The sequence below is a fragment of the Dreissena polymorpha genome, chromosome 14 (genome assembly GCF_020536995.1).
Source record: "Dreissena polymorpha isolate Duluth1 chromosome 14, UMN_Dpol_1.0, whole genome shotgun sequence".
NCBI classification, from domain to species: Eukaryota; Metazoa; Mollusca; class Bivalvia; order Myida; family Dreissenidae; genus Dreissena; species Dreissena polymorpha.
Window position 1 is genome coordinate 63,095,931 of NC_068368.1, and position 24,806 is coordinate 63,120,736.

The following is a 24,806-nucleotide window of genomic DNA, read 5'->3' on the forward strand; positions in this document are numbered from 1 at the left end:
ATGCAGTTTCATGATCCTAGGCCTAAGCGTTTTTGAGTTATCATCCGGAAACCATCTGGTGGACGAACATACGGACAAACGGATGGAAATACGGACCGACATTTGCAAAACAATATACCCCCTCTTCTTCGAAGGGGGGCATAAAAACAGATAAAAGAGCTGCTTTGTCAAAATCAGGACAAATTATCTGGAACCTGTTAAAATAAATACACTTTTCAATTATATGAGCCTACATCTGGAAAAAAACGGGCTTAATACATTGAGTAGTTTTATCCCAGATTAAACTGTGCAGTCCACATATACTTATCATGGATAACACTATCTGCTTTCATGGAATTTTTTATTAAAAGGATGTCGCTTTACAATGACAATCAAGTCTATGGTATTCTTTCTTATTAGCCTGTGCTGACTGCACATGCTTATCAGAAACGTCACTTTGCACACATGCATTTAGCCAAAATTGAGACTGTAATTCTTAAATATGTTGTCCACATTTAAAAACATTCTCAGTAGCCCATCCTTATACACTGTATCAACAAGCTAACGCCAGTGAGTTGAAACAGGTAAACAAGAGATTTTCTCAGCCAGCAGTACATATCAGTTTATCATTGACTTGTATACATTCCTCTGTAATTATGGTGTTTTATTGTTGTGTTCCTCATTGCAAAGCTTCAGTATTTGATGAAAATGTTTCAATGTTATTAATTATTTTTTATCTAAATACCAAATTTATGCGTAAGAAACACATATGTAGCATACTGATGTTAAGGTTCAGAACATATATAAGCTATAAATTACAAGAAAAGATAGTATTAAAACTTATAAGAATCAATAAATGCTTAAACCAGGTCTTAATACTTATTAAATTAAGAAAATTGAAATTTATTGTGGCGGAAAATTCTGTTTGCCGGGGGTCGGATGGGCATGCGCATTTATACATTTATCTGAATAGACTCTGTGACTACTTGCGTAGTTTATCATCCTTGTCCTTTCGGATAATTCCAAGTTATTAAAGTTTAAGCTTAAAAAAAAAAAAATAGTAGCAATACCGTAGGGTCAAAAACATTTAGGTGTCAAATCGCTGATTGAGCGATAAGTTGAATTTTAATGTCCGATTAAGTTTGTAAAAAGGTACATGTAATATTATCGCAAGTGTGGCGATAAAAGTGTGATCACAAGTGTAGTGATCAAGTAAAAGTATTATCGCAAGTGCAAAAAAGTGTGATCACAAGTGTAGTGATCAATGTCCGATTAAGTATGTTATCGCAAGTGCGAAAAAGTGTGATCACAAGTGTATTGATCAATGTCCGAATAAGTATGTTAAAGGTACAAGTAAAAGTATTTGATCACAAGTGTAGTGATCAAGTAAGTGTTATCGCAAGTGGGCAAAAAGTGTGATCACAAGTGTAGTGATCAATGTCCGATTAAGTATGTAAAAGGTACAAAGTATTTTCGCAAGTGCGAAAAAAGTGTGATCACAAGTGTAGTGATCAAGTAAAGTATTAGTGAGTCATTAAAAGTGTCATAGCGATTATCATGTAAAAGTGTGATCCAATGGTCAAGCGATTGGCTGAACTAGGTTTAGTCCAGCAAAGTATATGTTTCTTCCTAGTTCGGTCGCTTGATGAGCAATAGCATTTTTTATTTTGGGTAAGCGGTGTTGCTACTATAACGGTGTTACTTCACGTTTTGTAATTTTAACGTGTGCTCATCCACCTCCGGTAGGCATATTTTTAAAGTAACAGGTTTCCATGAGTGAGTAGCCGATCTTTTGGGGCTCGTGGTTACCACCGGCTGTTATTTCTTTGCGTAACGCTGCGGCCTTTTATATCTCATTTTTTACTCGTATAATATATTAAAGAGATCTGTTAGTGAATACTTTGCGCATTCTATTACCAGGGGTGTGATTGAGGCAAAGTCAGAGGGGAGGAAAATTCTGCTGACTGATTTTGACTACGCGAATGGCGCGCATAACGCAATGACAAACATAAAAACAGACATTAAAATAAACAACTTTTTGAACTTCATAACAATATTTCTTTATAAAAACCTGTTAAACTTCACATTAATCATACTGAGGATGCAAAGTAAACAGTTAAGTATTTATTGTGATCAATAGCAACAGTTTTTCAATGTATTGAATGACAGTTAATAGACTAAATATAAACAAACACACTTGAGTGTTCTTCTGGTGTTAATGATGTATTAACTGAGTTAAATTAATATATTTAATTTGTTTACCTTTCAATATCTTGCATTTCACATCTTCACTCAGTTCAAAGCTATTTCAGTTAACTGAACAGCGTGACAAACATAACAAGGGACAAAATTGTCACAAAACCAGGTTTTCATTGTGAAAAAAAAATCTGATAAAGGGAGAAAACTCAAACTGAACTTTTGAAATGACCAAAAAAAATTAACCCCCTTTGTAAGTTTTTTTTTTTTTTTAAATCTATTTTTAGTCGTGGCGACCTTGACATTGGAGATATTGACGTGATTCTTTCGTGGGACACACCGTCCCATGATGGTGAACAAATGTGCCAAATGATTTTAAAATCTCACAATGAATGACATAGTTATGCCAGGACAAGCTCATTTATGGCCATTTTTGACCTTTGAACTCAAAGTGTGACCTTGACCTTGGAGATATCGACGTAATTATTTCGCGCGACACACCGTCCAATGATGGTGAACAAATGTGCCAAATGATTTTAAAATCTGACGATGAACGACATAGTTATGGCTCGGACAAGCTCATTTATGGCCATTTTTGACCTTTGAACTCAAAGTGTGACCTTGACCTTGGAGATATCGACGTAATTATTTCGCGCGACACACCGTCCAATGATGGTGAACAAATGTGCCAAATGATTTTAAAATCTGACAATGAACGACATAGTTATGGCCCGGACAAGCTTATTCCGCCAGCCCGCCAGCCAGCCCGCCAGCCAGCCAGCCCGCCAGCCAGCCAGCCCGCCCGCATTCGCCAATCTAATAACCAGTTTTTTCCTTCGGAAAACCTGGTTAATAAAGCAGAATATGCATATGAATCTGATTATACACAGACCCACAGACATATAAAAATCAAATCATGTTTGTCTATTTCCATGTTCGAACGATACTCTCTAAATTGTTTTATTTCGCGAGTAGACTACACTCCAATTTGCAAACACTGGTTTCCGTGACACAAATTCAGTGGGCACATTTCTTAACAAAATATGTGTTGCTTGTATCTAAAACGTAGTCTTTTTTTTTGACAAACACATTTCATTATTCCTATCAGACTAGGTGATGTCAGTCGTATATTCGATTGCTATTTGTTATTTCAATAATCTTAATTTTCTCTTCACAACGGCGCCATTTGCAAACAAATCACAGAGCGCATTTTAAGAACACGATTTTAATTGGAAGATTGGGAAACGACAGCCAATTATATGGCTCGTTTTAAAAATGCTTAGGCAGAATCTACCAGTGTAAAATGCGGAGAGATTTCGCGGGCCGCGAATATTTCGCGCCGCTAATGAAATACGTCCGCGGAATCGGTGGTAGCCCCTCTCCCCCACATTTTTTAAAACGAATTTACGCAAATCTCAGAAGTGATATCCGGGACAACCCGATCCGCGGAAATCCGCGGATCCGCGGAAAAATCACACCCCTGATTACATGTTTTGTGATGTTTATTGGGAGGCAAAATATTTTGGAATCGGGTCATTAAACTAGTTAAATGGAGTAATGTGTTGTTTTATCGTTGCAGTCGTAAAATATATTAAGAAAATGACAAGTTTATGTAAATTACAAGAACATTTATTAAATTAAGTAGATAACAAGATTATGTAAATTACAAGAAAAGATAGTATTAAAACAAAGGATCAATTATGCTTAAATGGGGCTTTTAACATTTATTACACTGTATTCTTAGGATGTAGGCTTTAAACATTTATTAAATTATGTAATTTACAAGATTAGATAAATTACAATAACATTTATTAAATTACGTAAAAAACAAGATTATGTTAATTACAAGAAAATATTGTATTAAAACTAAGATTCAGTAAATGCTTAAAAAGGGCTTTTAACATTAATTAAATTATATTCTTAGGATTTATTAAATTATGTTAATTACAAGATTATGTAAATTACAGAAACATTTATTAAATTATGTTAATTACAAAATTATGAAAATTACAAGAAATTATAGTACTAAAACTAAGAATCAATAAATGCTTAAACAGGGCTTTAAACATTTATTAAATTATATTCTTAGTATATAACTATATTCTATAAACAGGTTCTTGACCTGCAGATGGTAAATTCTTCATGCATGTGTGATTATGTGGTGTTAAGTGATTATTAATTACCGTTGCTGATAAGCATGGTCAATTGTTGAGAATACTTCTTAACCCCATTCAACAGTTGTAAACCACTAGTTATGTAGTGTATTGAAGAGTCGTGTCTCTCATGTTTACCTGTTTCGCTGGCGCTGGAACATTGTCGATACAGTGTATACTAGTTACAGGAAGCCCTAACATATCATTGTTCAATGTATTGTTTTTACATTTTTCACATTGTTTACCTTAACAAACAAAATATATTGATTGTTTCAAACAGTATAACTTTCAGAAACAATCTCTAATATGTTTCCAGTTATCTGGTATTATGATTTGGAAAGATCCCTAAAATTCTCTCCAACTAGAGATCAAGTCTACGACAGGACCCTGTTTATACCTATCTATTCAAGCTTGAAAGCAGCGAAAGCCTATGGCTTATTGAAACACTCTTGAGTCAGCTTTCTGGGTAGAACCATTACTTTGAATCTTTTGGGGAGATCAAAGAACGCTACCACAGCGGTTATCAAACTCGATCTCCCGATCCCTAGGCAGACACCATATACATTACCCCACGGTAATCTTTTGGCAAAGCCGACACATTACCCAATAAATCATACAATACTGACTAACCTATGACTGTAAGGCTCACACATTACCCACTACATCATTCAATACTGACTCATCTATAACTGTAAGGCTTAAACATTACCCACTATATTATTCAATACTGACTGACCTATAACTGTAAGACAGCCGTCCCCAAAGATGTTGCCATACTTATTGCTAACCAGGCACTGCACACACATGACATCGGTCTTCTGTGCCCTGGGAATTGTAAGCTGGGTTCTCTGGGAGTTCAATCTGAATTTCCCCCTCTCTATCATAGCCTTTCCGGCTGAAATAAAGGAAATTCTTCATACTAAAATATAAGCCTCCTGTGAATACTGAGCTAAATGCATGCCATTGTGAGTAAATGTTGTCCCAGATCAGCCTGAGTAGTCCCAGTTTTCACAGGACAAGGCTCGTTCTACTCAAGGCTCCTGTCATCGAAAATGTTCATACGCCAAAAGTTATGAAAACGATAAGAAAACTTAAAAAATATTTTCAACGCTTTCAATGCAGACTGAGGGTGCTCTGTCTTCCGGTAGGCCCACCAAAAGCCCAATACTATAAGCACAAAAATTAACACCAATCTTCTGAGAGGGTGGCTCAAAAAATGGAAATGGGGGGAGGGGGGACGTTCCCATTTGTAATCCACAATGACAATTTTCAACTAGAGCTTTGTCACAGACATGACGAATACTCCCACATGCTGAATTGACACAGAATATTTTGCATGTTGTCTTTACAAAAAACAGCGAAAACCATGCACATGCACATGCACTAAGTGACCCCGTGACCTAGTTTTTGACCCAGCATGGCCCATGTTTGAACTTGACCTACACATCATCTAGATACAACTTCTGACCAAGTGTGGTGAAGGTAGGATGAAAACTACTTGAATTAGAGAGCAGACACCATGCTGAATGTGTAAAACATACTCAGTGACCCCGTGACCTAGTTTTTGATCTGGCATGGTCCATGTTCGAACTTGGCCTTAAGATCATCTAGATAAAACTTCTTACAAAGTTTGGTGAAGATCGGATGACAACTTCTTAAAATAGACAGCGGACACCATGCTGAATGTTAAATAACGCACTAAGTGACCCTGTGACCTAGTTTTTACCCCGGAATGGCCCATGTTCAAACTTGGCGTAGAGATCATCTAGATAAAACTTCTGACCAAGTTTGGTGAAGATGGGATGAAAACTACTTGAATAACAGAGCGGACAACATGCTAAATGTTTAAAACGCACTAAGTGACCCTGTGACCTAGTTTTTGACCCGGCATGACCCATATTTGAACTTGAGCTAGACATCATCTAGATACAACCTCTGACAAAGTTTGGTGAAGATTGGATGAAAACAACTTGAATTAGAGAGCGGACACCATGCTAAATGTTTAAAATGCACTAAGTGACCCCATGACCTAGTTCTTGACTCGGCATGACCCATATTCCAACTTGACCTAGACATTATCTAGATACAACATCTGACCAAGTTTGGTGAAGATCGGATGAAAACAACTTGAACTAGGCATAAACGTTCTTGAATTATCATCCGGAAACCATTTTACTATTTTGGGTCACAGTGACCTTGACCTTTGACCTAGTGACCTCAAAATCAATAGGGGCCATCTGTGAGTCACGATCAATGTACCTATGAAGTTTCATGATCCTAGGCCTAAGCGTTTTTGAGTTATCATCCGGAAACCACCTGGTGGACGGACCGACCGACAGACAGTCCGACCGACCGACATGTGCAAAGCAATATACCCCCTCTTCTTCGAAGGGGGGCATAATAAGAGAGCGCACACTTAATACGAACCGACCGACCGACAAGCTCACTCCTATATACCCCCCTAAACTTCGTTTGTGGGGGTACAATTATTCTAAAGGACAAGAAATAACTGTAAAAGTAAACTAACCTGGAGCTAATTGGATATGTATTTATCAACTGCAACTGCAAAAAACGTTATTATCATAAAAAGTTTGTAACAGTTCTGCGAAAACTGGGCTTTATTCATGTGCATAAATGTCGTCCCATATTAGCCTTTGCAGTGCACACAAAGTAACCAGGGACACAAATGTCTGCCTAAGCAGGAGTTTCCTTTACAAGAAACTGAACTCACAGATTACCACTTACCACAGCCTTCCTCATCCTTCCCGTCCCCACATTGCGCAATACCGTCACATATCTGAGAACGAGTCAGGCACTTCTTGCCTTGATCACAACTGAAGTTTGGGAACTCACAGGTTGCAGGGGCTACGCAGGTCTGAGCATTCGGTATACAGGCATCATAACACAACTTGGTGCCTTCTGGGCAGGTTTTGCCTTAAAAATGTAGATAATGTCCCATAAATGGAATACTTAAAATAAGTTATCCAGGAATAGGTTAACAAAAATACTTAAAATTTTGCTGATAAGCCCTGAAAAAAGCACTAAAAGCATTAATTCATGATATTGATACTCTTCATTTTTTGAATACAAGGTCAACTAAAGCAAACAAGCATCAAGCTGACCAATTTAGAATTCATAGGTCTCTTGAGGTATAAAAGCAAAAGGCTGCATATTAAAACAAACTACTTCAGATCCTTTAAAAAAACATCCTTAGACAAATGGAAAAGAACAGCAATCACATGTTTAGAATTCTGGTTAATTATTTTGAGTAAAATTAAGAATGTGTAACCTACTAGGACAGTTAATCTCATCAGCATTATTAGGACAATCTGGGTTGCTATCGCAGAACTGCTTGATGGGAATACACCTGGAATATCCCTCGTTTGGCTGACCACCACAGTCGAAGTAGAATGGGGGGCAACCTGTAACACATGTGTCCATAGTTAATTGCAAGGATGTCACAGGGCTCACACTGTAGTTGTTCATTTGAGCCATTTGCTAAAATATTGAAAACAAAGCTCAAACAAAGTCTGATTTGCTAACATGTTTCAATGTCGTAAAAAAAATGTACATGTAGAAAGCATCCACCATTTGAAACAGGACTTGTTTTCAATGTATTTGTCTTCAATTAAAGCGTTCGCAAATTTAATGGGAAGTAAACACCGGTCTGCACCGGAATATAAGACCACGCATAATGCAATAGAACCAATTCTTTAACTATAAAGAATGATAATGAAATGACAGAAATACTTGTTTTATACTGTGTGCAGTATATTTCAAAGCCGCTCCTTTAATATAGTCAAACTGCAATCATACCAAAGTAAGAATGTTTTTATCGTTTTGAATAACTTTAATTTTTATAATAATACCGTTTACACTTAACTTATTGAAATTATCGCAACAAACTGCTCTGATAGGGAATACATGTAATAAAAACTGACACTAGGGTTTTCACACATTTATTGACATTACACAACAGATTAACACCAATTAGCTGTCGATGTTGTTTAACCTGAAAGCGATTAAAATCGGTTCAACGGACTGTTGAATTTAGCAATCAAGATGTGATCGCCGCCATCTTTGATTTGTCTGAAAATACATGATGTTGCATAACATGGATTTGAATAAGAAATGGAAGGTTGGAGAAAAAATGGGACCTGCGTTATTTTGGATTCAGCGTTATAACAGAGAGCGTTATATTGGAGTTACAGTGTAGTTGTTTTATAACCGTTCTCAGAATACAGGTTAATGTTAGTTTGTAACCATGTTTTTAAGCTTGATTAAATTAGAAGCTTGTGGCTAATAGTCTATAAGAGACACTTTCAAATCTGTTTTCAAATCCATTATACCAGAGGAGTGTGGAATAACGATAAGCGTCTATTTATAGAGCCTGGAAAAAATGAACCATCATAGTTTCTGATTTTATTATCAAAGTAAAACAAAGAAAAACACACTTAATATAAGTGTAAACTTGAAAATATATGATCCACCGATAACTTCAAAAACTGTGCACATTCGTTTTTTTCAATATATATATCACAGGAATGATTTTACCACTTCTTTATTATTTAACATAAACCGCTGAAAAAATATGGTTTTAAAACTGTTGTTTATTTGTATGAAACTCATTTATAAATGTCCTAAGGTTACTGTTAAGTTAAAATAAGCCATCTTACCAATAAGAGTTAGTTTAAAACAAACCATCATACCAGTGAGAGGAAGTTTAAAACAAGCAATTATACCAATGAGAGGAAGTTTAAACTAAGTCATCATACCAGTGAGAGGGAGTTTAAAATAAGCCATCATACCAGTGAGAGGGAGTTTAAAACAAGCCATCTTACCAATGAGAGGGAGTTTAAAATAAGTCATCATACCAGTGAGAGGGAGTTTAAAATAAGCCATCATACCAGTGAGAGTGAATTTAAAATAAGCAATCATACCAGCCAGAGGGAGTTTAAAATAAGCCATCTTACCAATGAGAGAGAGTTTAAACTAAGCCATCTTTCCAGTGAGAGGGAGTTTAAAATAAGCCATCTTACCAATGAGAGGGAGTTTAAACTAAGCCATCTTACCAGTGAGAGGGAGTTTAAAATAAGCCATCTTACCAATGAGAGGGAGTTTAAAATAAGTCTTCATACCAGTGAGAGGGAGTTTAAAATAAGTATTCATACCAGTGAGAGGGAGTTTAAAATCAGCCATCATACCAGTGAGAGGGAGTTTAAAATAAGCCATCTTACCAATAAGAGTTAGTTTAAAACAAACCCTCATACCAGTGAAAGGAAGTTTAAAACAAGCAAATATACCAATAAGAGGAAGTTTAAAATAAGCCATCATACCAGTGAGAGGGAGTCTAAAATAAGCCATCATACCAGTGAGAGGGAGTTTAAAACAAGAGCTGTCAGAGGACAAGGCGCTCGACTATTTGAGCGCTCGATTATTTGAGTGCTTGACATTATAACGTAAGCCATCATGGGGAAATTGTTCATATTGAATAATTTATTAGACAATCTTTAAAAGATAAAATAAGGGAAAAAAATAATTTTTGGGGGGGTTGAGAGGGGGTATAATGTGGGGTGGGGTCATTTATTAGACGATCTTTAAAACATAAAAAACTAGAAATGGCGCGGCAGAGGCCGACGCGTATCCCCACGCCGCATGTTTGACCCAAGGGCGCCCCAGGGTTGATCATGGGGCCATGCATAGTTGAGATTGACTGTATTGTCATAAGAGAAGTTCAGTATCAATTAGAAGTGAATGGGTGTAAAAATAAAGAAGTTATAGTAAAAGGCAATTTTGGGAGGGTGTGGCCTATGTGGGCGGGGTGCCCCAGGGTTGGTAATGGGGCCATGCATAGTTGAGATTGACCGTATTGTCATAAGAGAGGTTCAGTATCAATTTGAAGTGAATCAGTGTATTAATGAAGAAATTATAGTAAAAGGCAATTTTGGGCGGGTGTGGTCTATGTGGGCGTGGTGCCCCAGGGTTGGCAACGGGGCCATGCATAGTTGAGTTTGACCGTTTTGTCATAAGAGAGGTTCAGTATCAATTTGAAGTGAATCAGTGTAGAAATGAAGAAGTTAATGTAAAATAACCTAAATTTTTTTTATAGTAAATGGATTTTTTTGGTGGGTGTGGCCTATGTGGGCGGGCGCCCCAGGGTTGGGATTGGGGCCATGCATAGTTGAGATTGACCCTAATGTCATAACAAAAGTTCAGTATCAATTTGAAGTGAATCCGTGTAGAAATGAAAAAATTATAGTAAATGGAAATTTTTGGTGGGTGTGGCCTATGTGGGCGGGGCGCCCCAGGGTTGGGAATGGGGCCATGCATGGTTGAGATTGACCGTATTGTCATAGGTGAGGTCCAGTATCAATTTGAAGTGAATCGGTGTAGAAATAAAGAAGTAAATGTAAAATAACCTAAAAAAATGAGTGATAATTTCTGACGCGGCCCCACCCCAACCCCTATAACTTTTGACCCAGGGGTCAGATCAAAATTCCAAATAGTGCACCGTCGCACATATGCTCATAGCTACCATGTGTGTAAATTTCAAGGTTCTAGTGCTTTTAGTGTAGGAGGAGATAGTGGCCAGGACGGACGGACAGACGGACGGACGGACGGCGGAGATCACCACAATATCCCCACCTTTTTTTCAAAAAGCGTGGGGATAATGATTTTTTTATTTTTTTTATTGATTTTCAACATACATCTCAATTACAACAATGTTATACATATGAAGCAACATAGTTATACATATTGAAGTATCATATATATTTACTATTTTTGTACAAGCAAGTGATTTTGGTATATATTACCAATAACACGTTATCTGTTTAAGTGTTAACTTGATTAGATGCTTGATATTGTTCCCAGAATAAACATTTTTGAGACAATGCTATAGCATTTTGGTAAAGAGTGAAAGAGAGGGGGAGAAACTTTTTTTTAATAATAAGAGAGAGGTAGAGTTTAATTAAACATTAACAAAACTAATCAAAAGGCATAAGCTGTTTGTCTAATTTCTCCAATTTTCATAAAAAAGGAAAAGTGAAGAAAGATAAATAAATAAGATAAAAAAGAAAACATCCTATGATGATGAGGATATAGGCAAGATTCTTTCAAGGTGTTATTTCAAAGTTTTGCCATTTTTTATTATGTTGATCAATTTTATCTTTTTCAAAAGCAATTTGTTTTTCTAATATAATTTTCATTCTTAGAGCATTTTTGAAGGTCTCAATATTTGGCTTTTCGGCTTTTGATTTAGTATTAAATATGTAAGACTTCATCAGAATAATTATATAGTTTATCACTTGGTTATAATTGCCCCCTTTTTTAGTACCAAATACAATATCATTTACATTCAGATCTATGTGTAATTGTTTACTATTAAAAAATAATGTAAGCTCCCGCCATATCGTTTGTACAGAATTACATTCATACAAAACATGTATAATTGTTTCCTTACAACTTGAACAAAAGGTGCAGATACTTGAAGAGTTTAAATTACATTTATACAAATATGAATTAGTTGGTAATATGCATTGCAGAATCTTGTATTGAAAATTGCGTAAATTATTATCTATGGTGGCTTTAAATGGTGTTATATAAGCATGTTTCCAGTCTATACTGTGTTCATAAGAGGACATTATTTTTTCCCATTTCTGTTCTTGTTAGGTTTTATTTTCTTCTAAGGTTTGTTGTAGATTATATAAGCATTTACACACTGTTTTTGTTTTTTGTACCTTTTCAAGTAATGTGTTATTTTCGAAATTGATGAATTCCATTTCAGAAAGTTGTTGTGTGTAAGTTATTGGAATACTTTTGATTAGTGTGTAATATTTAAGATAATCTGTAGACGGTATTTCATAAAGGGTTTTAAAAGCTTTGAATGTATAAAAGCTTTTTGACCTAAAGTCATAAATGTGTTCTAGGAACTCAAAACCCCTATTAAACCAATTTTGGTAAAAGAAGGAATGTTGGTTATTTTTTGCTATTGTCAATTTATTCCATATAATCGTTTAATTGACATGTCCTTCTGTTCCTTTTGATTTAATTTTGTTCCAGGAAGAAATAACATCTCTGAGAAATACATTTTTAAAATTTGAATTAATATTTTTGTCATTAAGGGAACATTCAAATACAAGATTTCCACCATATTTATTAAGTTCATTCTGATAGAAAATTTTCCACTGCCCTGTATTATTAATGTCTGTTAATCTTTTAACCCAACTGGCCTTATTTGCGTATAAAAAGGCGTTAATATCGGTGAGTTTGAGCCCTCCCTGCTCAATGGGTTTAACTAGAGTTGTTCGTTTTATTTTGTCAGGTTTACTATTCCATACAAATTGGAATATAGATTTATTAATTGTTTGTTTTTAAAAAAAAACATTGGGGGGGGGGGAGGGTAGGGGGGATTAGAGGGGGGTATAAAGTGGGGTGTCGTAATTTTTTAGATGATGTTTTAAAAAAATGGGGGGGGGTAGGGGGGGGAGTGGTAGGGGGGGTGGGGGGTGATAGGGGGTATAATGTGGGGTGTGGTAATTTATTAGATGATGTTTAAAAAAAATTGGGGGGAAGGTTGGGGGGGAGGGATTCTGGGTAGTGGCGTGGGGTATTTTTTGGGTGGAATCCATTGTGGTATTCAGGTAAGTGTTGTTTTGTCAAAGTAATAATAAAATGTGATCATAAATAAAGAAGTTATGGCAATTTAAGCAAAATGTTTAATTATCTAAGTGTAAAAAGGGCCATAATTATGTCAAAATGCTTGATACAGTGGTCTGCTCTTGTTTATAGGTTGGGGTCATGTTGGTAAACAAGTATGAAACATATAAAAGCAATATGTCAAAGGATATAGGAAATATTTGGGGTAGTACGAAAACTTTAACATCGATAAATCTAAGTATAAAGGCAATAATTATGACAAAATGCTTGATAGAGTTGTCTGCTCTTGTTTATAGGTTGGGGTCATGTTGGTAAACAAGTATGCAAAATATGAAAGCAATATGTCAAGGGACATTGAAAATAGTTGGGGTAGTAAGCAAACTTTAACATTTGCTGCATATTCTAAGTGGAAAAAGGGCCATAATTATGACAAAATGCTTGATAGAGTTGTCTGCTCTTGTTTATAGGTTGGGGTCATGTTGGTAAAAAAGTATGCAAAATATAAAAGCAATATGTCAAGGGACAAAGAATATATTTGGGGTAGTACGAAAACTTTTAACATTTGCACGCTTACGCAAATGCTAACACCAACACTAATGCTGACGCTCACGCCGACGCCGGGGTGAGTAGGATAGCTCCACTATATATATTTCATATATAATAGTCGAGCTTAAAATGCCCCGCCCCTGGTGGCCATGTTTTTAAAGCAACCAAAACCATTTTCGAATTCATCCAAGATATCATTGGGACGAATCCTCTGACCAAGTTTCATGATGATCAGAAAATACATGTGACCTCTAGAGGGTTAACAAGGTTTTACTATAGCCTTATAAGGAAAAATAGCCCCGCCCCTGTGGTGGCCATGTTTTTCAACCAACCGGCATCATTTTTTAACTCGTACAAGATATTATTGGGATGAATCTTCTGACAGAGTTTCATGAAGATACTATAAAAGTGGCCTCTAGAGTGTAAACAAGATTTTACTATAGCCTTATATAGCCATATAAGGAAAAATGCCCCGCCCCTTAGCGGCCATGTTTTTCAAACAAACGTAACCATTTTCGAACTCAAAGATATCATTAAGACAAATTTTCTGACTATATTTCATCAAGATTAGACAATAAATGTGGCATCTAGAGTGTTAACAATGTTTTACTTAAGCCATATAAGGAAAATGCCCCGCCCCCTGGCGGCCATGTTTTTCAACCAACCGGCATCATTTTCGATCTCGTCCAAGATATCATTGGGATGAATCTTCTGACCAAGTTTCATGAAGATTGGACAATAAATGTGGCCTCTAGAGTGTTAACAAGATTTTACTATAGCCATATATTGCCATATAAGTAAAAATGCCCCGCCCCTTGGCAGCCATGTCTTTCAAGCAGAGGTTACCATTTTTGAACTCATCCAAGATATCAGTGGGACAAATCTTCTGAGCAAGTTTCATGAAGATCAGAAAATAAATGTGGCCTCTAGAGTGTAAACAAGGTTTTACTAAAGCCATATAAGAAAAATGCACGCCCTCTGGCGGCCATGTTTTTCAACCAACCAGCATCATTTTCTAACTCGTCCAAGATATTATTGGGATGAATATTCTGACCAAGTTTTATGAAGATCAGACAATAAATGTGGCCTCCAGAGTGTTAACAAGATTTTACTATAGCCTTATATAGCCATATAAGGAAAAATGCCCCGCCCCTTGGCAACCATGTTTTTCAATCAAAAAGCGATCACAAAAGCTCACCATGAGCACGTTGTGCTCAGGTGAGCTTAAAATAGATTGGGAAACATGACTCTGTCTCAGCAGGTTAAATAAGAGAGATAGATACTACAAAATTGTGTACATGTTGTCTTTCTTTCAGCTATCTCTGAGTTGGTTGATAGGCTTACCATAAGTAATAATGACTAAAACAGTTATGTTAATTATGAAAATTCTGTGTTATGAAAAATTAAATAATACAGTTAATGGTACATAATAATGACATAATAAAACCAAACTTTAATACACAGGAAACAAATGTTCTGACCAAAGTTCATGAAGATTGGGCAACTGAATTAAATAAATATTTGTAAAGAGGTTATGAATTAATGGTGTTATTTAATTTTAAGAATCTATAGATTATTGCAAGTTAATATGCAAAATAGGGAGGATATTATTTTAACATTGTCTTCATTGTAAGAATACATTAAAGCAGCACTTTATAACATAACTTCAGTGTTAACAAGGTTTTACTAATCATAAAAAAAATGCCCCGCCCGCTAGCGGCCATGTTTTTCAACCAACCGGCATCATTTTCAAACTCGTCCAAGATATCATTGGGATGAATGTTCTGACCAAGTTTCATGAAGATCGGACAATAAATGTGGCCTCTTGAGTGTTAACAAGATTTTAATATAGCCATATAGAGCCATATAAGGAAAAATGCCCCGCCCCTTGGCAGCCATGTTTTTCAAGCAAAGACTACCATTTTTGAACTCATCCAAGATATCATTGGGACAAATCATCTGAGCAAGTTTCATGAAGATTGGACAATAATTGTGGCCTCTAGAGTGTTCACAAGGTTTTACTATAGCCATATAAGGAAAAATGCCCCGCCCCCTGGCGGCCATGTTTTTCAACCCACCGGCATAATTTTCGAACTCGTCCAAGATATAATTGGGATGAATCTTCTGACCAAATTTCATAAAGATTGGGCAATAAATGTGGTCTCTAGAGTGTTAACAAGATTTTACTATAGCCATATAAGGAAAAATGCCCCGCCCCTTGGCAGCCATGTTTTTCAAGCAAACGTAACCATTTTCAAACTCATCCAAGATATCATTAAGACCAATCTTCTGACCAAATGTCATGAAGATTGGACAATAAATGTGGCCTCTAGAGAGTGAACAAGGCAAATGTTGACGTCGCACAACGTAAGAAGGACAACGGACAACGGACAAAAGGGGATCACAAAAGCTCACCATGCGCACATTGTGCTCAGGTGAGCAAAACAAGCAATTAAACCAATTAGAGGAAGTTTAAAATAGCCATCCAACCAGTGAGAGAAGTTTAAAATAAGCCATCTTACTAGTGAGAGGAAGTTTAAAATAAGCCATCTTACCAATGAGAGGAAGTTTTTAAAAAGCCATTATACCAATGAGAGGACGTTAAAAAAAATAATTAAAATAAGCTGATATACCAATAAGAGGAAGTTTAAAATAAGAAATTATTCCAATTGGAGGAAGTTTAAAATAAGGCTTTATTTAAAAGTAAGTGGCCCTACCAATGAGAGGTTTCCCATTGATCATCCATACCGGCGCCCCCTGGTAAGTGTTGTGTGATGTGGCCCTGCAGTGGAACGTGGCATCCTTTTCTACAGGAGAGGACAGGTGGGCCGGCTTCTCAGCAGGCACAAACTCCGGTGGCGCTGGTGGAAAGACACAGGTAGTGTATAGAATTATAAGGATTCAAATGTAGTCCGCACAGGCTAATCTGGACAACACTTTATGCCCAACTGGATTTTCGCTAAAAGGCTTCCTTTAAACAAAAACAAGCTATTTAATTCCTTGATTAGCCAGTGCAATTCCAAAGGTTAATCTAAGGCGACAATTTACACAGATGAATGAAGCATTGTTTTGTCAGAGCAAAGCTCATATAGTAAAATGTGCTAAAAAAGGAGCAGTCGCAATATGGTGACTTCTGTCACAGCTAAACAAGAGGGCCAATATGGCCCTAGTTCGCTCAGCTGAGAGGAGTCAGTTCTTTCAATCTTTACCAAATGTCAAACTTGACCTAGATATTGTCCAGGCAAACATCCTGGTCAAGTTTCATCATTATTTCATCTGCAAGTCATGATCAATGTACCTATGAAGTTTCATGATCCTAGGCATAAGCAGTCTTGAGTTATCATCCGGAAACCATTTTTCTAAGTTGAGTCACCGTGACCTTGACAGCCATTGTGTGAATACATTTTTTGAAACTGTGACCTTGACCTTTGACCTAGTGACCTACAAAAAAATCAATAGGGGTCATCTTCAAGTCATTATCAATGTACCTATGAACTTTCATGATCCTAGGCATAAGCGTTCTTGAGTTTTCACCTGGAAACCATTTTACTATTTCCGGACTTTGTGACCCTGACCTTTGACCTAGTGACCTGAAAATCAATAGGGGTCATCTACGAGTTATGATCAATGTACCTATGAAGTTTCATGATCCTAGGCCTAAGCGTTTTTGAGTTATCATCCGGAAACCACTTTACTATTTTGGGTCATCATGACCTTGACCTTTGACCAAGTGACCTAAATATCAATAGGGGTTATCTGGGACTCATGATCAATGTATCTATGAAGTTTCATGATCCTAGGCATAAGCGTTCTTGAGTTATCATCCGGAAACCATTTTACTGCTTTGGGTCACTGTTACCTTGACCTTTGACCAAGTGACCTAAATATCAATAGGGGTTATCTGCGAGTCATGATCAATTTATCTATGAAGTTTCATGATCCTAGGCATAAGCGTTCTTGAGTAATCATCCAGAAACCATTTTACTGCTTTGGGTCACCGTGACCTTGACCTTTGACCTATTGACCTGAAAATCAATAGGGGTCAACTGCGAGTCATGATCAATGTATCTATGAAGTTTCATGATCCTAGGCATAAGTGTTCTTGAGTTATCATCCGGAAACCATTTTACTATTTCGGGTCATCGAGACCTTGACCTTTGACCTAGTGACCTGAAAATCAATAGGAGTCGTCTGCTCTTGAGTTATCTTCCCAAAACCATCTGGTGGAAGGACAGACTTACATGAGCAAAACAATATACCCCCTCTTCTTCGAAAGGGGGCGGGATATAATGAGAAAACTGCCCCCCTCCCAGCAGCCATGTTATTCAACTGACCTGAACCATTTTTTAACTCAACTCTCATATCAAGGAAACAAATGTTCTGAGTAAATTTCATGGAAATTGGGCAAAAAATGTGACTTCTACTATGTTCACATGTTTTCACTATATACATATAGAGAAAAATTCCCCGCAAACTGGCAGCCGTATGTTTTTTCACAGATCCTCACCATTTTCAAACTAGTCCGAGATATCAATAAAACAAATGTTTTGACCAACTTTCATGATGATTGGGCAAAAATTGTGACTTCTAGAGTGTTTACAAGGTTTCTCTATAACCAAATAGGGAAAACTGCCACTATATACATATAGAGAAAAATGCTCCGCCCATTGGCGGTCATGTTTTTTCACAGATCTCGACCATTTTTGAACTAGTCCGAGACATCAATTGAACCATTGTTTTGACCAACTTTCATGATATTTGGGCAAAAATTGTAACTTCTAGAGTGTTAACAAGGTTTCTCTATAGCCAAATTAGGAAAACTGCCCCGCCCTCTGGCGGCCATGTTTTTCAACGGATCAGAACCACTTTTAAACTCAACCAAGATATCATTAAGACAAACATTTTGACAAAGTTACATGAAGATTGGGCATGAAATGTGACTTCTACAGTGTTTACAAGGTTTTTCTTTTTTTTTGACCTAGTGACCTAGTTTTTGACCAGGCACAACCTAGTTTCGTACTCGGCCGAGATTTCATTGGGACAAAGCTTCTGACCAAGTTTCATGAAGATGGGACAAAAAATGTGGCCTCTAGAGTGATTACGAGCAAATGTTAACGGACGGACAGACAGACGGACAAAGACCTGTCACAAAAGCTCACCTGAGTAATCAGGTGAGCTAAAAAAGTATACAGTACTGCCACAATGACACTATAATAAATCTTTGTACATAAAAGTAAACGAAAACATGCGCTTCAGTTATATCATTACAAATGTATTATGGATAGAGATTTCTGACAGCACAATTTAATACATCTAATAAAATTCCAAAACAGAGTTATGGCATTGCTTTCCCAGATTGGGACATTCTTCGCAACATAAATTTCTGTGATAACCTAACATCTTTAATTATTAAATACATTGAGTACTTTAAGGATATTTGTTAAACACATAATAACAGGCCAAACATCTGTTGAAGCGTTGTATTTTGGCAACTATATATACAGTAAAATCATTTACATTTATCAGCATGAAATTTCATGGATTTTCAAAAACTGACTTTTGTGGACAAGTAAATTTGTGCATTTCTGTTTTTGAAAAAAAATGTTTAAGGGATCACAAATTTGAGAATTGGTCACCCATAAAATCAATGTAAATTATTGTTCAACAAACAATAAAGATTTTACAGTAATATGGCCTACGTACATGTGATTTTCAGGATGACTTTAGCTCGTACAGGCTGCAGATCCCCAAGGTGGGCCTCACACAGGTATTCTCCTTCCTGACTCTGCGTGTTATCGGGAACCTTTACCTTGGGCAGAGTCAAAGTCGTGCCATTTCCCACTACCTTGTTCAAACGCAGCCAGTCTATCCTGAAAGTTTCTCTGAAACAATGGAAATGAGCCTCATCAAAAACTGGTCATCACGCATCCAGTCTACACTAAAAGTTTCTCTAAAACATAGGAAATGAGTCTCATCAAAAACTGGTCATCACACGTCCAGTCTTACTTAAAGTTTCTCTGAAACAATGGAAATGAGCCTCATCAAAAACTGATCGTCAAGCGTCCTGTCTTACTTAAAATTTCTCTGAAACAATGGAAATGAGCCTCATCAAAAACTGGTCGTCATGCATCCAGTCTATACTTAAAATTTCTCTGAAACAATAGAAATGAGTCTCATCAAAAACTGGTCATCACGAATCCAGTCTACACTAAGTTTCTCTGAAACGATGCAAATTAGTCTCATCAAAAACTGGTCATCACACGTCCAGTCAACACTTAAAGTTTCTCTGAAACAATGGAAATGAGCCTCTTCAAAAACTGGTCGTCATGCGTCCAGTCTATACTTTAAGTTTCTCTGAAACAATAGAAATGAGTCTCATCAAAAACTGGTCGTGATACCGCCAGTCTATACTTAAAGTTTCTCTGAAACAATTGAAATGAGCCTCATAAAAAACTGGTCGTCATGTGTATAGTCTATACTTTTTTAAGTTTCTCTGAAACAATAGAAATGAGCCTCATCAAAAACAGGTCTTCATGTGTCTAGTCTATACTTAAAAGTTTCTCTGAAACAATGGAAATGAATCTCATCAAAAACTGGTTGTCATGTGTCTAGTCTATACTTTAAGTTTCTCTGAAACAATGGAAATGAGACTCATCAAAAACTGGTTGTCACGCGTCCAGTCTTACTTAAAGTTTCTCTGAAACAATGGAGAGGCCTCATCAAAAACTGTTCATCACGCATCCAGTCTATTCTTGAAGTCTCTTTGAAATTGTGTACTGTAATTAATCCAGACATTGTGTTTTATGAACACACCCCAGTTTTATCCAAAATAATTATATTCATGACTCTAAATTTGCAGAAATATATTGTTGGTAGTTAATGACTCTTTTTAATCCGACACTTTATTTTTTATGCTATTTTACCAGAAATCAGCTCTGATGGGCTTATCTGTTGAGCCTTGGATCATGCATTTTCAAAACCGGATTAAGGTCATAAAACCTGGAAGACAAATGCCTGAAGGCATTTGGCCATTACATTTGCTTTTTAGGTGAATAACTATGTTGTAGTGACAATAGTTTCACCTAACAACGTAAAGCGAAACAAACATTAAAGTAATTCATGCTGTACGGCCTGTTATTTTACAAGCATATGCTCCTATTCAATGACGCCATACACATTGCATACACATATTGTTAGAGTTTCTCAAAATTTCCGAAGTCTGTACTTTTTGTCTCTTAATTTTCAGACACCTGTATGATTTGAATATTGTTTGTTTCAAAATTTTACAGTAAATAATTACAGTAAATGGATATGGTTTTGATGGATGCATTTGAATGCATTTGAAGAGCTTGCACATAATTTTTTTTTTAATCCTGACCAAAAAAAAACTTTTTTATAGAGACACATAAGGTGAGTCGGTTTTCTAAATGAACAATTTTTTAGGAAGGTCATATCTGCGATCATTCTTCACTAGATTACTTCACTGTGTCTAAAATAAATCCATAGCAGGGAGCAAATACACAGGAGCAAAAACACCTGAAACTGAGATTGAGTGTGGGAGAGTGTGGGGAGGGAGGGGTCAATGGATTAACCAGGGGTAAACCTGTAAAAAAGCTTACCCTGCTGTCTTTGTGTAATAGGAGAAGATACATGTGAGTACAGCATCATCCCCAGCCATCACTGTAACATCATCGTTATACTTAATCTCTGGGGCACGGTTATTTCCTTGACCTGTAACAAAGTTAGAACTGGGGTCACCAATGTTCCAGGAATCAGGACTATTATTAGCGGACTACAAGCAGAATTTATGTCCCAAAATTGTACTTTTAGGCTTATAATAAAAATTTTCACCAGAAAAAATATATTTGAGCCGTGCTCTGTGAAAAGGGGGTTTAATGCATGTGCGTAAAGTGTCGTCCCAGGTTAGCCTATGCAGTTGGCACAGGCTTATCAGGGACAACACATTCCGCCTAAACTTAACTTTTGCTAAGAAGAAACTTTCTTTAAACAAAAAAAAAATTTAAGCCCAAAGTGTCGTCCCCGATAAGCCTGTGTGGGCTTCAGGCTAATCTAGGATAACATTTTACGCATATGCTTTAAACCCCTATTCACAATACACTGCCCATTTTTAAAAGGTATGCAACAGGTTAAAAGATCAAACTTCAGAACAATTGTATACCCGGTAATTTTGGGGGAAAACAGGATAACCTGTACATATAATTTAAATTATTGAATGTTGTACTTTGAAACTGGGTTTATTATCGTACCCTAATTGACACATTAAACTCGGGATATTTAAGAATTTAGAAATATTAATTGCACATGTATATCTTTAATTGTTGAATGTGTGACCAGATAACATGGCAGCTTTATCAGAATTTGACCTCATTATTTATTTAACTAGTACATATATCAACAAGAGCACCGCCTTGCGGGTGCAGACCGCTCATCTTTTTTCTTTTTAAAGGTGAAGGGACTCTCATTTTCAATCACAAAGGAGGGAGGGGTGGAGTGAAGAGGGGTGTATAGTGTGGGAGCGTGGACATTTATTACATTATCTTCTAAAAATGCGAACAAAAAATGCAAAAAAAAAATAATTCAGGTTGGGGGGGGGGGGGGGATTCTTGGGTGCGATGGTTGGATGGTATTTTAAACATAAAATAATAAAAATAAATATTTGTGTTTTTTAACAGTTTCAAAAAAAAAAACATTGGGGGGGAATGGGGTGGCGGGGGGGGGGGGGGGGGGGGGGGGGTTGTATAGTGTGAGGGTGTGATGGTCATTTGTGAGATGATCTAAAAAAAAAAAAAAAAAAAAAAAAAAAATTAGGGGGGGTGGGAATTCGGGGATGAGGGGGGAGGGGGTTGGGGGGTATTCTTGAGTGCGATGGTTGGACGCTATTTCAAACATAAAATAATAAAAATAAATATTTGTGTTTTTTAACTGTTTAAAAAAAAAAATTGGGGGGGTGGGGTGGGTATAGTATAGTGTGAGGGTGTGGTGGTCATTTGTGAGATGATCTTAAAAAAAAAAAAAAATGTTGGGGGGGGGAATTCGGGGGAGGGGGGGTATTCTTGGGTGCCATGGTTGGACGGTATTTCAAACATAAAACAAGGGACAAAATTGTCACAAAACCAGGTTTTCATTGTGAAAAAAAATCTGATAAAGGGAGAAAACTCAAACTGAACTTTTGAAATGAACAAACAAAATTAACCCCCTTTGTAATTTTTTTTTTTTTTATAATCTATTTTTAGTCGTGGCGACCTTGACATTGGAGATATTGACGTGATTCTTTCGTGCGACACACCGTCCCATGATGGTGAACAAATGTGCCAAATGATTTTAAAATCTCATAATGAATGACATAGTTATGGCCAGGACAAGCTCATTTATGGCCATTTTTGACCTTTGAACTCAAAGTGTGACCTTGACCTTGGAGATATCGACGTAATTATTTCGCGCGACACACCGTCCAATGATGGTGAACAAATGTGCCAAATGATTTTAAAATCTGACAATGAACGACATAGTTATGGCCCGGACAAGCTTGTTCCGCCCGCCCGCCAGCCAGCCCGCCAGCCCGCCCGCATTCGCCAATCTAATAACCAGTTTTTTCCTTCGGAAAACCTGGTTAATAATAAAAATAAATATTTGTGTTTTTTAACCGTTTCAAAAAAAAAATTGGGAGTGGGGTGGGGGGGTATAGTATAGTGTGAGGGTGTGGTGGTCATTTGTGAGATGATCTTAAAAAAAAAAAAAAAAAAAAAAATTGGGGGGGGGGGGGGGGAGGACACGGGGGATGGTTTGGGTGGAGTCTATTGTGGTATGTCAGGTAAGAGTAGTTTTGTCAGAGTATCAATCAAATCTAATCTTAAATAAAGAAGTTATGGCATTTTTAGCAAAATTTAATAATTTGACCTTGAGAGTCAAGGTCATTCAAAGGTCAAGGTAAAATTCAACTTGCCAGGTACAGCAACCTTATGACAGCATGAAAGTATTTGAAGTTTGAAAGCAATGGTCTTGATACTTAAGAAGTAAAGTGGATCGAAACACAAAATTTAACCATATATTCAAAGTTACTAAGTCAAAAAAGGGCCATAATTCCATAAAAATGACAACCAGAGTTATGCAACTTGTCCTTTTACTGTACCCTTATGATAGTTTGCGAGTGTTCCAAGTATGAAAGCAATATCTATGATACTTTAGGGGTAAAGTGGACCAAAACACAAAACTTAACCAAATTTTCAATTTTCTAAGTATAAAGGGCCCATAATTCCGTCCAAATGCCAGTCAGAGTTACATAACTTTGCCTGCACAGTCCCCTTATGATAGTTAATAAGTGTTGCAAGTATGAAAGCAATAGCTTTGATACTGTGGGAATAAAGTGGACCTAAACAAAAAACTTAACCAAATTTTCAATTTTCTAAGTATAAAAAGGGCACATAATTATGTCAAAATGCCAGTCAGAGTTACATTACTTTGCCTGCACAGTCCCCTTATGATAGTTAGTAAGTGTTGCAAGTATGAAGCAATAGCTTTGATACTTAAGGAATAAAATGGACCTAAACACAAAACTTAACCAAAATTTTCAATTTTCTAAGTATAAAAAGGGCACATAATTCTGTCAAAATGCACGCCAGAGTTATCTAACTTTGCATGCCCAGTCCCCTCATGATAGTTAGTAAGTGTACCAAGTTTGAATGCAATAGCATTGATACTTTCTGAGAAAAGTGGACATAAACGCAAAACTTAACCGGACGCCAACGCCGACGCCAAGGTGATGACAATAGGTCATAATTTTTTTTCAAAAAATAGATGAGCTTAAAATGGTTCCTTCCTATGCAAATATCACTGAGGGGTGCGACGTTAGTAGGGAATCCTCTTGTTGATTGGTAAATGGCAAATCTAATGTACAAACTCCTGATTTCTTCAATAACCATTGTTTATTGCAGGAATGAAAGTGTTGAACACATGACATAACCACTTGCATACCAGTCTTTATTAAACAGCAACTTAGGAGGGGCAAATAAAGCAACCTGGCCTTACTGATAAAAGGATTGTTCAGCATGTCGGATTATTGTTATAAGAGAGCTACCGTATTTCCTCGATTATAAGACGGATTGACTATAAGACGAGACCCCAACTTTAGGTCCAGATTGGCTGTATTTTGCGTAGACTCGCTTATAAGACGGGGCAATTTTTTAAAGACGAAAATCGGTAAAATTTCAATAGTCAAAATTTGTTGGTCGGCCATTTTGTAAGTAAGTACAATAC

General features: G+C 36.7%; 1 protein-coding gene across 1 annotated transcript in view; it reads right to left on the reverse strand.

Annotated features, from left to right (window-relative positions):
* Nucleotides 1-24,806, reverse strand: part of LOC127856998 (contactin-6-like) — a 78,502-nt gene that overhangs the window by 26,478 nt on the left and 27,218 nt on the right. The window contains exons 8-13 of the mRNA XM_052393247.1: nucleotides 21,152-21,263; nucleotides 19,236-19,414; nucleotides 16,250-16,393; nucleotides 7,622-7,750; nucleotides 7,074-7,262; nucleotides 5,065-5,223 (exon numbers count right to left, since the gene is read on the reverse strand). Of these exons, the coding sequence (XP_052249207.1) occupies nucleotides 5,065-5,223; nucleotides 7,074-7,262; nucleotides 7,622-7,750; nucleotides 16,250-16,393; nucleotides 19,236-19,414; nucleotides 21,152-21,263 (912 nt within the window). The remainder of the gene's footprint in view (nucleotides 1-5,064; nucleotides 5,224-7,073; nucleotides 7,263-7,621; nucleotides 7,751-16,249; nucleotides 16,394-19,235; nucleotides 19,415-21,151; nucleotides 21,264-24,806) is intronic.